This window comes from Bufo bufo, chromosome 5, assembly GCF_905171765.1.
Source record: "Bufo bufo chromosome 5, aBufBuf1.1, whole genome shotgun sequence".
In the NCBI taxonomy this organism is placed as follows: domain Eukaryota; kingdom Metazoa; phylum Chordata; class Amphibia; order Anura; family Bufonidae; genus Bufo; species Bufo bufo.
The window spans coordinates 130974649-130986723 of record NC_053393.1 but is presented as its reverse complement, the minus strand read 5'-3'; the positions used below and the strand labels follow the sequence as shown (position 1 = coordinate 130986723).

Genomic DNA, 12075 nt, shown 5'->3' with positions numbered 1-12075 from the left:
TCTCCTGACTTACACTACCCTAGATAGACTACCATGCAGGCAAACCACAGACACCAATAGGAGAAAATAAGTATTAGCATTAGTTGTGGAGTAGTACCTGCAAAGTGATTTTTCATACATCGACGTGGCTCTGGCAGATTTCCTATGTTACTATATTTGAATTAGCCTTTCCAAGAGATAGGCGCAACATATGGTAAGTAAGTCTCAGGCAGTACCCCAAAGATGAAAATTCCCCAATTGGAGGCTCACCGTGTACAGTTGTGCTAGAGATAGGCACATCTGTATTGTAGGCTTATCAGAAGAGAAACCTAGTTGTCAGGTCTACAGATGCAGTATAGGTGCCCAGTATAGGTGCTTTGTATAGGTAATGTTTCACAGATTACTGCTCGGCGCAAGGAACCATCACAACATGAAGAGTGTTTAGGCACCTCTTCATACCTGAAACGTGTTGTTTTGCATGTTATGAAATATAAGAAGATTCCTAATTCATCTTCATGTTGCGATGGTTCCTTGCGCCAGACGAGTAGTAATCGTGGAAACATTATTTGAATTAGTGACAGGGCTGGAATTTTGATTAAACAAAATTAAATACTCCATTGGACAATCTCCTTTATTTCTATTTTTTTTTTTTTAATCTCTGCAATATATTTCTCTATTAAGATTCGTATGAGAGATGTGGATACCAAACAAGAAATAGGTTTTTATCCAGATAAAGTGTACCTACCTGGTGAAGACTGCTCTGAAAATGTGGCTGAAGTAGCAGCCGTCCTTCCCAATCAACCACCATTGGATGGTAAGGTTTTAAAAGTAAAAGAGTTCACCACTTTGCATAAGCCTTGTCCAAATGCTGTTTTAGATGATCATGTCCTCCCATGATCTCCATCTGTTTTATTGTAGTGCAGCTGCAAACAACAATTCTCATCCTGGTGAAACAGATGGCCATTCAGACATCTCCTACTTACAGGATCCATTCTGTAATTCACCATTCACTTGTTTTACTACATTATTTCACTACTGGGCACGTAAAAAACCTCTAGTTGTGTGGTGAAATGCATTGGACCTTGATGTGTATATTGCATTAGGGTTTACACATGGATAAAGCACCCTGTGTGGGGTCACCCTTATAAAGGCAATGGCCTTATTTCTTTACAACATCACCAAAGCTACATATTATACATACAGTATGTTTTAATATCCAGCTTGATTTTCAGTAATATTGATTCAGTGCATTTTCCCCTGTAAAATTGTCCACTTGGCCAGTTTTCCCCAACAACAACAGCTAATCTCTGGAAGTCCCACTAATAAGAATATTTTCACCGCCAGATGGACTTAGTTGCTTTTGAGCAAACTGGACAACTCATTTCAGATAGCACTCTGTTTATAAGAAATAAAAGTTTTTTAATTGAAAACCCTTTATCAGAAATCAGTCATCATAAAAATAATACAATATACTGCGAGTTAATGCAGGTTTTGAAGCATCACTTAAAAGTTGCATAAATCATACATAACATGACACCACAACATACAGAAGCGGTTTCCTCATTGTATAAATCACATCACATGCTATGCTAACATTCTTTATTACTGAAATACAACACGTGAGCATTAAAGAGAAACTGTTTAGAGATTTATGCTGCCTGAACCACTTGCAGCATGAAATGCTTACACTCTCCTTGGTTACAAACAGCTATTGTTTTTACTCTCAAACACTGCAACATTTCTAAGAAAACATAGTTTAAAAATGAGCCGGGAACTGGGTAAAGAGTCATCAGGGAGGTGCCCTTTTGGCTTCTTCCTGCCTGCCTTGACTGGATTGATATTTGTGTATAGGGACGGACATGTCAATCAAACCAGGTCAAGCATGACAAGCTGGCAGGGAGACCCTCAGATGACTTTTGTAAAACATATCTGTTTGTAACATGCTGCTTATAATTTGCTGACAGGTTCCCTTTGAAGCATTACAACGATGATGGTTGGGAAGTGGGAAGTAGAAAGTGCAAGAGGAAATAGCAGCGATCAAGCCATTTATTGAGACAGGCACATACATGGGAGAGGGAAGGAGAGAGATGTTAGTCCTCTTCTTCATCAATGTGCAGATTGTCCAAGATTGAGTAGTCAATTGGCAGGTTATAAAGCAGCCTGCAGCAGTCCAAGCAGTCATGCTCTCCCATCTCAAGAAGAAGCAATTTGTGGTTAGCCATATAGTGTTCTTGAAATACTTCATAAGGTGCCAGCAGATGTTCATGATAGATCGTTGCTGTGCACAGAGTCTTTGGGTTCATGTTGTAGGACTTCCAACAAGCTTTGCTTCAACATTGTTCTGAGGCTGTTCGTTAGGATTGGACAGTGTGAGAGCAATACGGTAGACACTACCCACAGAGAAGATAGCTGGTTTTTGTTCCCATGGACCTTAGATGCTGATTAGCATATATGGTACTAAAGTGGAGCAGGGACCATATCTAAAAAAACAGGGGGATCTACAAAGAAAAAAACACCACTGCAATCTAGGAAACGAAAGGGGATAATGGCAGGTAAACCATAGGCATTTTAAAACACATTACAGGGCTCCTTACTGAGTTTTAAACAGTTTGCTTGCATGTATGAAGAATCTCAAAGGGAAGCTCCTTAAACAGCAAAGCAATAAAACAACAGATTAAGTATGAATGGTTCAGCAGATGAACTATATGAACGTGTCAATATATTACACTGACTGTTGACAATGAGTCTAAGGCACCGTATGTCTATCTATCATTGAACAGATTCATTATTAATGGTGCCACAGATTAATTAGGTACACATACCTACATATTAGACCGGCTATTGAGACTTAGTCTGATGCACAGTCAGTCTCTGTATAACAGATCAGATTAAGAATGAATGGCACAGCAGTAGAACAAGATGCATAGGAAGATTACACAGAGCCTGCACTGTCCCTGCACTGTCCAAGCAGTGTTCCTATGCTCTCCCTACACTGTCCCTGCACTGTCCCTATGATCTCCCTACACTGTCCCTGCACTGTCCCTATCCAATATTCTACAATTCAAAGATTGCTAAAACACTATCTCTAGCACTTGCCACGTCTCTCCCTATGCTCTGTTCACAGTAAATAGTATGGTGGAGACCGGGCAAGATATGGCTTTTTATAGGGCATCACAGGGGATGTCTATCTACTGATTGGCTGGCTGCACCGCATTATGCGTCATATCACGTTCCCGGGCTTCTTACTTTCACTTTGTAACACGTGTAGCCGACATTTTTGGGAAAAAAACAATTTGTTACTACGAATCGTGAGGAAATTCAGATTTGTGGCGAATCAATCAAAGTTTTCCTGAATTTTGGATCAAAGTCAATTAGTTTCACTTCAGTTCGCTCAACACTATTGAATACGTACCGTATCATTTTAGACCCTTTTAGGTTTTATTATCCTATACAGTATACAGGTCAAAACTACCACTTGGTATACAAACCTTGGTGTTTTATAATTGCTTTTGAAATGTTTATTTACTGTACACAATAAAAACTGATATTTCTATAACTCTTAGTTTATATTCTTTTTTTCTGTGTTCATTTTTATCTCTTTATATCTAGAAGCGACATATTCAGTTTATATAAGGACTGGAGATTTCCCTGCATCTAGTACAGCCGCAGATGTTTTTATCACAATATATGGAGAAAATGGAGATTCATGCAAAAGAAGACTAATAAACACCCTAACACCTAAAGTATTTGGCAAGGGAAAGGTCTGTATGTTTGATATGTATGGACAAAACCAAATAAAAAGCAGGGACTTGTTGTGTTTAGTATCAATGAAGTGACTTTAGAACAGAGTTCTCCAACCTTATTCTAGCTGAAGACCCACATATAATCATTAGTGATGAGAGTTTAGAAAAAATCATTTCGGCTCGGCTACTTCACCGAATTTCACACAGAAATTAGCTTTGTGATAAATTACTTCGTCAAGAAGTGCATTTGTTTGTAAGTAGCGGTCGCAATGACGGGGAACGGCAATTGCACTGCCCTCCGTCATTGAACCCCTCAGATGCCGCACTCATCGCTGATCCCAGCATCTGAAAACAATAGTGAGGGCTTTCAGGAGTTAATCGGTTGGAGAGAAAAAATACTTTCCTTTTGCAAACTCTGGCATCACACAGTGCACGAGATTTCACGCAGGATCTTCAAATGGCTTCTTCACGCTCAAGTGGATAAGGTATGATTTTTTTTATTTTACCACCATTTCAGAGAAAATTGATTAATTACAACAAAACACAAAGATATCCGGCTTCGCGGCTAATCGAATTTTCACCGAAATTCAGATTGAAGTCCACTTTGAATACTTTGATTCGCTCAAATCTGGACATTTATGGCATATCAGTGTATTCTCAAAATGAATGGCCAATCATGTTATATATGGACAGGCTGGTTCCACAAGACGTGCTCTTATTTTGTGTCTCTCTGCTGTGTGGCCCCATGCAATGACCATTTTTTTGGCAGTGTCTGATCCACATTTTTTGTAGATCGCACATGGACTGATTCATTTCTATGGGACAAGATGTCCGCGGCCGGGCTGTGTATTATAGAACCTGTCCTATACTTGTCTGTTATGCAGACAAGAATAGGCTTTTTTACAGAGGATCCCACAAACATTGCAGAATGCACATGGACTGCATCCGTATTTTGTACAATTTGCAGACCACAAAACGGATATGGTCATGTGCAGGAGCCCTAAAGCAGTGTTTATTCACATTAGGGATCCTCTTCTAGGACATCCATATGCCCTAATAAAGCAAATAGATGAAGGTTGTCTTGATGAGGCAACCTCTTCAATAAATAAAGCGTTAAAAAAAAAATAAAAACATGACTTGATGAGTACCAGTAATTGCTATTTTGCAAAAAAAAAAATTTTTTTAAATGCCTTTAAGGAAGCAAACAATAAGATGTGTGGTATATTATGGAAATTAAAACATTTAAAGGGGTTGTCCAGGATTTAAAAAAAAAAAATAGATTTATTTTTTGATTTTGATTGCCATCAACATCAAAATCCCAGACAGCCCCTTAAACTCTCACATGGCACAATAATCGAGCATGTATCAGGCACTGTGTTTAGGATATCTGTGTGAAAATGATAATGAATTTAATTTTAAACCAATTTTTTTTTTACTTTAACAAATTTTCTTTGTTTCATACTATGAACATAAATAACCTTTATTCCAAGTTTGTATTCTTCATTTATTGTAGATAAACTTTTTCAAAGTAAAGGCTGTGGACCTCGGCATGCTCTCTAGAGTACATATCGAGCATGATGCTGTTGGTTATGGAGCCGGATGGTATCTAGATCAAATTACCATCCAGAAGTCAGATAAGGCGGATATTAAATACCTGTTTCCATGCCGACGATGGTTAGACACTGCAATAAATGACAAACAAACTGACTGTGAGTTAAAGCTCCTTGGGAAATTCAGCAGAACTAATGAAAAACTACTTACATCCACTGAAGGTAAATGTTATCATTTAGATTAACACAATCAGACCTCTAATTTAATCTACAGTGTGTTCTGCTCTTCTGACAGCAGCCACTTTACCTTACACCGTCAGCACATCACTGCATAATCTATAGACGGGGGTTACCTATAAAAATGATATCACAAAGGCCTGACATAAGAAAAGTGTACAGAGGTATCTAGCAGTAACTGCCATAGAGCTAAAAGAATGAAAAAATCCACTATACTCAAGCTGGGTACCTTTGTAGAGCATTTCCCTTAGGCCTCATGCACACGACTGTATGTATTTTGCAAAAACGGATCCGCAAAAAATATGGATGACGTCCGTGTGCATTCCGTATCTTGCGGAACAGAACAGCTGGCCCCTAATAGAACAGTACTATCCTTGTCCGTAATGCGGACAATAATAGGACATGTTCTATTTTTTTGCGGAATGGAAATACGGACATAAGGAATCGGAATGCACACGGAGTACCTTCCGTTTTTTTTGCGGACCCATTGAAATAAATGGTTCCGTATATGGTCCGCAAAAAAAACCGGAACAGACGCGGAAAGAAAATGCGCTCGTGTGCATGAGGCCTTAAAGGAATTGTGTCACCAAAAATTTTATCTCCCAGTTAAAACTTGATAGCAACACATATCCTTTTCTTATAATCTGATTTTACTTTCTGATTGCTGATTTTTTTATTTTATTTTCTGAACATGATTATAGGGGCGGCCATCTTGCCTGAGCTGTTCTTAACAACATTTAGAAAGCATTAAGAAAATTGTTTTACGGCAGCCCCATGGTCCATGGAGACATTGGTCAGGAGGGGACCTCATTGACTTCTATGGGAGAGTCTTCCAGGCATGTTTTGTGACCCGTGCAGAGGTCATTGTACAAGCGAAGAATAGATAAGCTTTGACAATCACCTATTGTGAATGGTGGATCCTGTCTTATCTCTACACAGAGGTGATATCAATTCAGAGAGGATTAGAATGACAGATAAGCAGATAACTGCAGTAAAGTGATCTGCACAGACCAAGAAGTGGAGCCTATTAGTAGGATTAGTGGCTAGTGTGAAAACTGCAGGATTTTAGGGTTTTTGTTTAAATATATATATATTAACATACAAAATTAAAAATAACATCACCTAAAGTTCTTTAAAAATATCTTAAACATAAAAACGTGATTTAAACAATAGATCACTTTCTGATGATACTGTACATTCCCTTTAAAACTCAGCTGTTTGTGCTGCAGACGACTCTTTCCTAATTTCCTCTTTCCTAATTTACAGAACAAGAAGTTATTATAAGTGTCTGCCATGTCAGGGTGGGTTCAAATCAGGGTTATGGATTCTATTTTTGTTTTCCGTTAAAACATGGCGGAAAATAACGGAAAATAACGGAATCCATAAGACAGAAGTCAAAGCAGAAGCCTTTAAGAGGCATTCTGTTTTGATCCGTCATAATAGAAGTTTAAGGGAATCATAACGGATCTGTCTGGTTCCCGTTATGCAAGACAGAAACACAAGACTTTGTTTTCGTTCTGCATAACGGGAACCAGATGATTCCCATAGACTTCTATTATGACGGATCAAAATGGAATGCCGCTTAACCTGTTTAGGACATAGGGCGTACCGGTACGCCCTGATGTCCTGGTACTTAAGGACACAGGGCGTAACGGTATGTCCTATGTATTTCCGATCACCGCCGCTGGGCGGGCGGTGATCGTAACCCGATGCCTGCTCAAATCATTGAGCAGGCACCTTGAGTAAATGAGCGTGGGGGTCCCGTGTCGGCGATCGCCACAAACCGCAGGTCAATTCAGACCTGCAGTTTGCAGCTTTTACATGCGGTTGCGGGTAGCGCTGCCATCGGGTCCCCGTGAGTTTTGTTTGGCTGTTAACCCTTGCTTTGTAACTGGAAAAAAAATATTAAAATGGAAAATCTGCCAAATAAGTGAAATTTTGAAATTGTATCTCTATTTTCCATTAATTCTTGTGGAACACCTAAAGGGTTAATAACGTTTGTAAAATCAGTTTTGAATACCTTTAGGGGCGTCGTTTCTAAAATGGGGTCACTTTTTTGGAGTTTCTACTCTAGGGGTGCATCAGGGGGGCTTCAAATTGGACATGATTGTCAAAAAAACAGTCCAGCAAAATCTGCCCTCCAAAAACCGTATGGCATTACTTTCCTTCTGCGCCCTGCCGTGTGACCGTACAGCGGTTTACGACCACATATGGGGTGTTTCTGTAAACTACAGAATCAGAGCCATAAATATTAAGTTTTCTTTGGCTGTTAACCCTTGCTTTGTAACTGGAAAAAAATTATTAAAATGGAAAATCTGCCAAAAAAGTGAAATTTTGAAATTGTATCTCTATTTTCCATAAATTCTTGTGGAACACCTAAAAGGTTAATGACGTTTGTAAAATCAGTTTTGAATACCTTGAGGGGTGTAGTTTTTGGGTGTTTTCTATTATGTAAGTCTTGCAAAGTGACTTCAGACCTGAACTGGTCCTTAAAAAGTTGGTTTTTGAAAATTTCTGAGAAATTTCAAGATTTACTTCTAAACTTCTAAGCCTTGTAACGTCCCCCAAAAATAAAATGTCATTCCCAAAATGATCCTAACATGAAGTAGACATATGGGGAATGTAAAGTAATAACTATTTTTTGCAGGTATTACTATGTATTATAGAAGTAGAGAAATTGAAACTTGGAAATTTGCAAATTGGGTATATTTTTATAAATAAAAAAGATATTTTTTTTACTCCATTTTACCAGTGTCATGAAGTACAATATGTGACGAAAAAACTATCTCAGAATGGCCTGTATAAGTCAAAGCGTTTTAAAGTTATCACCACATAAAGTGACACTGGTCAAATTTGCAAAAAATGGCCTGGTCCTTAGGCCTCCTGCACATGAACGTATTTTTTTGCGGTCCGCAAAAACGGGTCCCGTTTTTCCGTGATCCATGACCGTTTTTTCATCCGTGGGTCTTCCTTGATTTTTGGAGGATCCACGGACATGAAAAAAAAGTCGTTTTGGTGTCCGCCTGGCCGTGCGGAGCCAAACGGATCCGTCCTGAATTACAATGCAAGTCAATGGGGACGGATCCGTTTGACGTTGACACAATATGGTGCCATTTCAAACGGATCCGTCCCCATTGACTTTCAATGTAAAGTCTGGAGTCCCTTTTATACTATCGGATCAGAGTTTTCTCCAATCCGATGGTATATTTTAACTTGAAGCGTCCCCATCACCATGGGAACGCTCTATGTTAGAATATACTGTCGGATATGAGTTAGATCGTGAAACCTCATTTCCGACAGTATATTCTAACACAGAGGCGTTCCCATGGTGATGGGGACGCTTCTAGTTAGAATATACTACAAACTGTGTACATGACTGCCCCCTGCTACCTAGCAGCATCCGATCTCTTACAGGGGGCTGTGATCAGCACAATTAACCCTTCAGGTGCCGCACCTGAAGGGGTTAATTGTGCTATCATATCCCCCTGTAAGAGATCAGGGCTGCCAGGCAGCAGGGGGCAGACCCCCCCCCTCCCCCCTCCCCAGTTTGAATATCATTGGTGGCCAGTGCAGCCCCCCCCCCTTCCTCCCTCTATTGTAATAATTCCTTGGTGGCACAGTGTGCGCCCCCCGCCCCCCCCCCCTTCCTCCCTCTATTGTAATAAATCGTTGGTGGCACAGTGTGCGCCCCCCCCCCTTCCTCCCTCTATTGTAATAATTCATTGGTGGCACAGTGTGCGCCCCCCCCCCTTCCTCCCTCTATTGTAATCGTTGGTGGCACAGTGTGCGCCCCCCATTGGCCCCCCCTCCCTCTATAGCATTAACAACATTGGTGGCCAGTGTGCGGCCTCCCATCTACCCCCCCCCCGATCATTGGTGGCAGCGGGTTACTAGCAATAGTACAATAGTAAAAGATTCATACTTACCTGGGAGCTGCGATGTCTGCTTCCGGCCGGGAGCTCCTCCTACTGGTAAGTGACAGTTCATTTAGCAATGACACTTACCAGTAGGTGGAGCTCCCGGCCGGACACGAACATCGCAGCAGCCGGTAAGTATGAATCTTCTACTATTGTACTATTGCTAAGTAACCATGGCAACCAGGACTGTAGTAGCGTCCTGGTTGCCATGGTTACCGATCGGAGCCCCAGCGATTAAACTGGGACTCCGATCGGAACTCCGCTGCCACCAATGATGGGGGGGGGAGATGGGAGGCCGCACACTGGCCACCAATGTTGTTAATGCTATAGAGGGAGGGGGGGCCGATGGGGGGCGCACACTGTGCCACCAACGAATTATTACAATAGAGGTAGGGAGGGGGGGCGCACACTGTGCCACCAACGAATTATTACAATAGAGGGAGGGGGGGGCCGCACTGGCCACCAACCTATTATTACAATAGAGGGGGGGGCCGCACTGGCCACCAATGATATTCAAACTGGGGAGGGGGGGGAGGGTCTGCTGCCCCCTGCTGCCTGGCAGCCCTGATCTCTTACAGGGGGCCGTGATCAGCACAATTAACTCCTTGTTACGGCCCCCTGTAAGAGATCGGGTGCTGCCAGGCAGCAGGGGGCAGTCTTGTACACAGTTTGTAGTGTATTCTAACTAGAAGCGTCCCCATCACCATGGGAACGCTTCTGTGTTAGAATATACTGTCGGTTCTGAGTTTTCACGAAGTGAAAACTCAGCTTTGAAAAAGCTTTTATACAGACGGATCTTCGGCTCCGTCTGTATAAAAACTAACCTACGGCCACGGATCACGGACACGGATGCCAATCTTGTGTGCATCCGTGTTCTTTCACTGACCCATTGACTTGAATGGGTCCGTGAACCGTTGGCCGTGAAAAAAATAGGACAGGTCATATTTTTTTCACGGCCAGGAAACACGGATCACGGATGCGGCTGCAAAACGGTGCATTTTCCGATTTTTCCACGGACCCATTGAAAGTCAATGGGTCCGCGAAAAAAAACGGAAAACGGCACAACGGCCACGGGTGCACACAACGGTCGTGTGCAGGAGGCCTTAAGGTGAAAATGAGCCCGGTCTCTAAGGGGTTAAAGGCTTCAGTTTTGCATTCCATCATAATACAAGTCTATGGGCTGGACTCCTGCATAATGGAAACCAGGACAGATCCGTCCTGCTGCCCATAGACTTGTATCATGAAGGATCAAAATGCAATGCCTCTTCTTAAAGGATTCCGTTTTGACTTCCATCTTATGGACTCCATTATTTTCCCTTATAACCATGTTATAACAGAAAACAAAAACAGAATCCATAACGGTGATGTGAACCTGTTTAAGCTAAGTAGTATGCATCCATAACTGCACTGTGTAAATCTGGCCTAAGGCTACAGTCACACCTTGCACTTTGAGGCAGCATTTGCAAACAGCCAAATTCTGGGTGTACAAATATAGGGGCACATTTAATTAGACCGGCGTTTTAAATGCTGGTTTAAATAAGCCGCTGCGCTGGATCGCCTGAACTTATGTCCTCTACATAACTTCGGCGCATCCAGCGCCAATTCTAAATGTAAGACAGCTTTCTTGCTGTCTTACATTTAGACCATTTTCTACGCCTAAGCCAGGCGTAGAAAATGATGGAGACCGGCCTACCGGCCTTCCCCCTTCCCGCCCCCTCTTTTAGACCTGGCTTGAGCGAGGAAGATATCTCAGATTCTGCCGCAACATGGCGTGTGACAAAGTGGTGTATATCTGTTCGTAAATTACCCCCATAATCCTTTTTGTGCCATTTTAAAACAGCTGCAGTTAGAAAACTTTTATGGAGTTTTAAAAATTTTTACCATTTTATACAGTTTTTCCTGCCATTTTTGAAATTCCCATAAAATAAGGGTGCTAAATGTGTGCCAAAACCAGCCTTAGGCCCCTTGCAGTCGAGCGTTCCTCCTGCAGCGAGTCCGCATCGCAGCTCCCGGCCTGACCCCCCAGCGCTGCCGTGGGTCACCTAGCATTATATTGATTTATGATGCTATGTAACCCTTACGGTTCTGGAATGTATTGGATAACACTGTCGTGGCAGAAATCTGTGTGTAAAAATCATAGGGATTGCTACAGTCACAGTTTTCTGTGTTTTCGATGTTGAAGTTCTGCCCATTGAAGTCAATGGAAAAATATTTGACAGAATTCATCAACAAAAGTCAGATGTTTTTGCTACATTGTGTCAGTGTGATATTTGAAACGTTGTTTGCAACAATTTAACTGTAAATTACGTTGTTGGCCTATATATAGTGCATGATAACATATCCTCTATTTAGGCTCAGCCTTTGCCAAAGTAAAAAAAAAAAGTTAAAACTACCTGAAAATTGCAAAAGTTAAACTTGGCCTAAATGCAAAATAAACTACTTCTAGTCGGTAAATACCTCGGAGTAGAAAAGGATTATCATTTAGTAAACACACATTATGTATTAGTCTTGGTTCAGTGAACAGCGTAAAAAAGGAGAAACTAACATGGGAAGGCAATTTGTGACATAAATATCTTAAAACTGCAGTATTTAGTGACTTGTTACAGGGCCCAATGGACTTGTGTCACACTGAAATATACAAACAGTTTG

General features: G+C 41.3%; 1 protein-coding gene across 1 annotated transcript in view; it reads left to right on the top strand.

Moving 5' to 3' along the window:
• Positions 1 to 12075, top strand: part of RP1 (RP1 axonemal microtubule associated) — a 595469-nt gene that overhangs the window by 453262 nt on the left and 130132 nt on the right. Inside the window, exons 43-45 of the mRNA XM_040433131.1 lie at positions 661 to 793; positions 3589 to 3740; positions 5236 to 5494. Of these exons, the coding sequence (XP_040289065.1) occupies positions 661 to 793; positions 3589 to 3740; positions 5236 to 5494 (544 nt within the window). The remainder of the gene's footprint in view (positions 1 to 660; positions 794 to 3588; positions 3741 to 5235; positions 5495 to 12075) is intronic.